The 3,232-nt window shown below is 41.6% G+C and overlaps 1 protein-coding gene across 1 annotated transcript; it reads right to left on the reverse strand.

The window, feature by feature from the left end:
• Window positions 1-2,040: 2,040 nt before the first annotated feature.
• On the reverse strand, window positions 2,041-2,982 carry LOC115306710 (olfactory receptor 8K3-like). Its single transcript, XM_029957247.1, has one exon. The coding sequence runs from the start codon at window positions 2,980-2,982 to the stop codon at window positions 2,041-2,043; it is 942 nt and encodes a 313-aa protein (XP_029813107.1).
• Between the last annotated feature and the right edge of the window lie 250 nt (window positions 2,983-3,232).

Raw genomic sequence — 3,232 nt, forward strand, 5'->3', positions numbered from 1 at the left:
TGTATAGGAATACAAATGATTTCTGTACATTGATTTTGTACCCTGCAACTTTACTGAATTCATTGATCAGTTCTAAAAGGCTTTTGGTGGAGTCGATTGGGTTTTCCAAGTAGAGTATCATGTCATCTGCAAAAAGTGAAAGTTTGACTTCTTCTTTGCCAAATCTGATGTCCTTTTATTTCATAGACCAATGGAATAGAATAGAGAACCCAGAACTGGGCCCACAAATATATGGCCAATTAATTTTTGACAAAGCAAGAAAGAGTATGCGATGGAAAAAAGACTGCCTGTTTAGCAGGTGGTGCTGGGAGAACCGGACAGCAACATGCAGAAGAATGAAACTAGACCACTTTCTTACAGCATACACAAAAATTAACACAAAATGGCTGAAGGACCTGAATGTGAGACAGGAAACCATCAAAACCCTTGAGGAGAAAGTAGGAAAAAACCTCCTAGACCTCCACCACAGAAATTTCCTACTCAACACATCCCCAAAGGCAAAGGAAATGAAAGCAAAACTGAATTCTTGTGACTTCATCAAGATAAAAAGCTTCTGCACTGCAAAGGAAACAATCAAGAAAACGAATAGGCAACTGACAGAATGGGAAAAGATAGTTGCAAATTATCTGATTTTTATCTGACATATCAGATAAAGGGCTAGTATCTAAAATATACAAGGAACTCACCAAACGTCACACCCAAAAAACAAATAACCCAGTGAAGAAATGGGCAGAAGACATAAACAGACACTTCTCCAAAGAGGACATCCAGATGGCCTACAAGCACATGAAACAATGCTCAGTGTCACTCAGCATCAGGGAAACACAAATCAAAATCACATTGAGATACAACCTCACGCCAGTCAGAGTGGCTATAATGAACAAATCAAGGGACTACAGATGCTGGCGAGGGTGTGGAGAGACGGGGACCCTCCTACACTGTTGGTGGCAATGTAAACTGGTGCAGCTGCTCTGGCAAACAGTGTGGAGGTTCCTCAAAAGACTATGCATAGAAGTTCCTTTTGACCCAGCAATAGCATTGATAGGGATTTACCCAGGAGATACAGAGATGTTGATGCATAGGAGCACATGTACTCCAATGTTCATGGCAGCAATGTCAACAATAGCCAAAACATGGAAAAAGCCTAAATGTCCATCACCTGATGAGTGGATCAAGAAGATGTGGTATATATACACAATGGAGTACTGCATGGCAATGAGAAAGAATGAAATCTGGCCATTTGTAGGAAAGTGGATGGACCTTGAGGGTGTCATGCTAAGCAAAATAAGTCAGGCAGAGAAGGAAGATACCATATGTTTGCACTCATAGGTCTAACAGGAGAACAAGAGAAACCTAATGGAAGACCAGGGGAAGGGGGAGAGGGAAAGAGAGTTGGGGAGAGAGAGGAACGCAAAACTTGAGAGACTATTGAATGCTGAAAATGAACTGAGGGTTGAAGGGAAAGGGGGAAGGGGGAAAAGAGATGGTGGGAATGGAGGAGGGCACTTGTGGGGAAGAGCACTGGGTGTTGTATGGAAACCAATTTGACAATAAACTATTAAAACAATAAACAAAACATAATATCTAACGGTTGATGTATTATAAAAACAAAACAAAACAAAACAAAGCTCAAAACGACTTGTCTTCAATATCGATACATCAAAAACAGGAAAATAGGGGAGCCTGGGTGGCTCAGTCAGTTGAGTGTCCAACTTCAGCTCAGGTCATGATCTAGTGGTTTATGGGTTCGAGCCCCACGTCAAGCTCTGTGCTGACAGCTAGCTCAGAGCCTGGAACCTGTCTTCAGATTCTGTGTCTCCCTCTCTCTCTGACCCTCCCCTTCTCCCTCTCTCTCTCTCTCTCTCTCTCTCTCTCTCTCTCTCTCTCTCTCTCTCAAAAAAACCATAAATAATTAAAAAGTAAATAGGAAAATGTTTCTAGTTTTCCATGGCTTTTGCACATTAGTACTTTCTAACTCCTATGACATGTAAAAACCGTAGTCTATAAACTAATTTATTATATACTTAATCACACTGAACTCTACATAGACAGTCTGTGCAGATTTTTCCATATCCTACGCAGGGCACCTTTCACCTCTTTGTTCCTTAAACTGTAGATCATGGGATTCAGCATAGATATTATTAACGTGTAAAATAGAGAGGCAATTTTATCAGTATCAAAGGAATGACTGGATTTGGGCTGCACATACATAAAGAAAAGAGTCGCATATAATACAATGACCACTGTCAGGTGGGATCCACAGGTGGAGAAGGCCTTGTGCCTGCCCTCTGCAGAGTTCATCCTGAGAATGGCCCTAAGGATCAGGATGTAGGAGACAAGCACTATCAGAAGAGAGGACCCCAAATTAAATGCTGAAAAGATCAGTATTATCAACTCAATGTCCCATGTGCTTGAGCACAGCAAAGTTAACAAGGGAAGACTGTCACAGTAAAAATGTCTAATGACATTATGGTCACAGAAGGATGACATAAAAATCTTTATGGTGATTATTAGAGAAAGAAAGGCACTGTAGACATAGGGGACAGCTACCAGCACCCAGCACACCTTTTGTGACATAACAACAGTATAGAGCAGAGGATGACAGATGGCCACATAGCGGTCATAGGCCATTGCTGACAGAATGAAAAGCTCGCTGATGATGAACAAGATGAAGAAAGCTAGCTGTGTAGCACACCAGTTATAGGGGATTGAGTTTTGATTAGTGATAAAATTGACTAGCATTTTGGGTCCCACAGCTGTTGAATAACCAAGATCAATGAAAGCCAGATGTCTGAGGAAGAAGTACATGGGTGTTTGGAGCCTGGAGTCCACCATGGTGAGGATGATCATGCCCAGGTTGCCCACCACTGAGATCACATAGATGATGAGGAAGAGCCCAAAGAAGGGACCCTGCAGCTCAGGCCAGTCTGTGATTCCCATTAGGATGAATTCTGTTAGCACTGTTTGATTTGGTTTTTTCATCCAGATCATTAGGAAAATTGCTGTGGGAAGAACCATCAGGAGAGTCATTGGCATTCCGATGATAACATCTCTTGATGTTTTTAGCATGCAAAAGTCATTATGGTTAAGAGAAATCCAAGATTTAAAATTTTTTTCATGTTTATTTATTTTGAGAGAGAGAGAGAGAGAGAGAGAGAGAGAGAGCGAGCAAGTTGGGGAAGGCAGAGAAAGAGAGAGAGAGAATCCCTAGCAGATTCCACACTGTCATCAC

This window comes from Suricata suricatta, chromosome 11, assembly GCF_006229205.1.
Source record: "Suricata suricatta isolate VVHF042 chromosome 11, meerkat_22Aug2017_6uvM2_HiC, whole genome shotgun sequence".
Classification (NCBI taxonomy): domain Eukaryota; kingdom Metazoa; phylum Chordata; class Mammalia; order Carnivora; family Herpestidae; genus Suricata; species Suricata suricatta.

Bases quoted from the DNA above. Each gene is read 5' to 3' on its own strand.
- LOC115306710 (XM_029957247.1), bottom strand. From the start codon at position 2,982: ATGAAAAAACCAAATCAAACAGTGCTAACAGAATTCATCCTAATGGGA.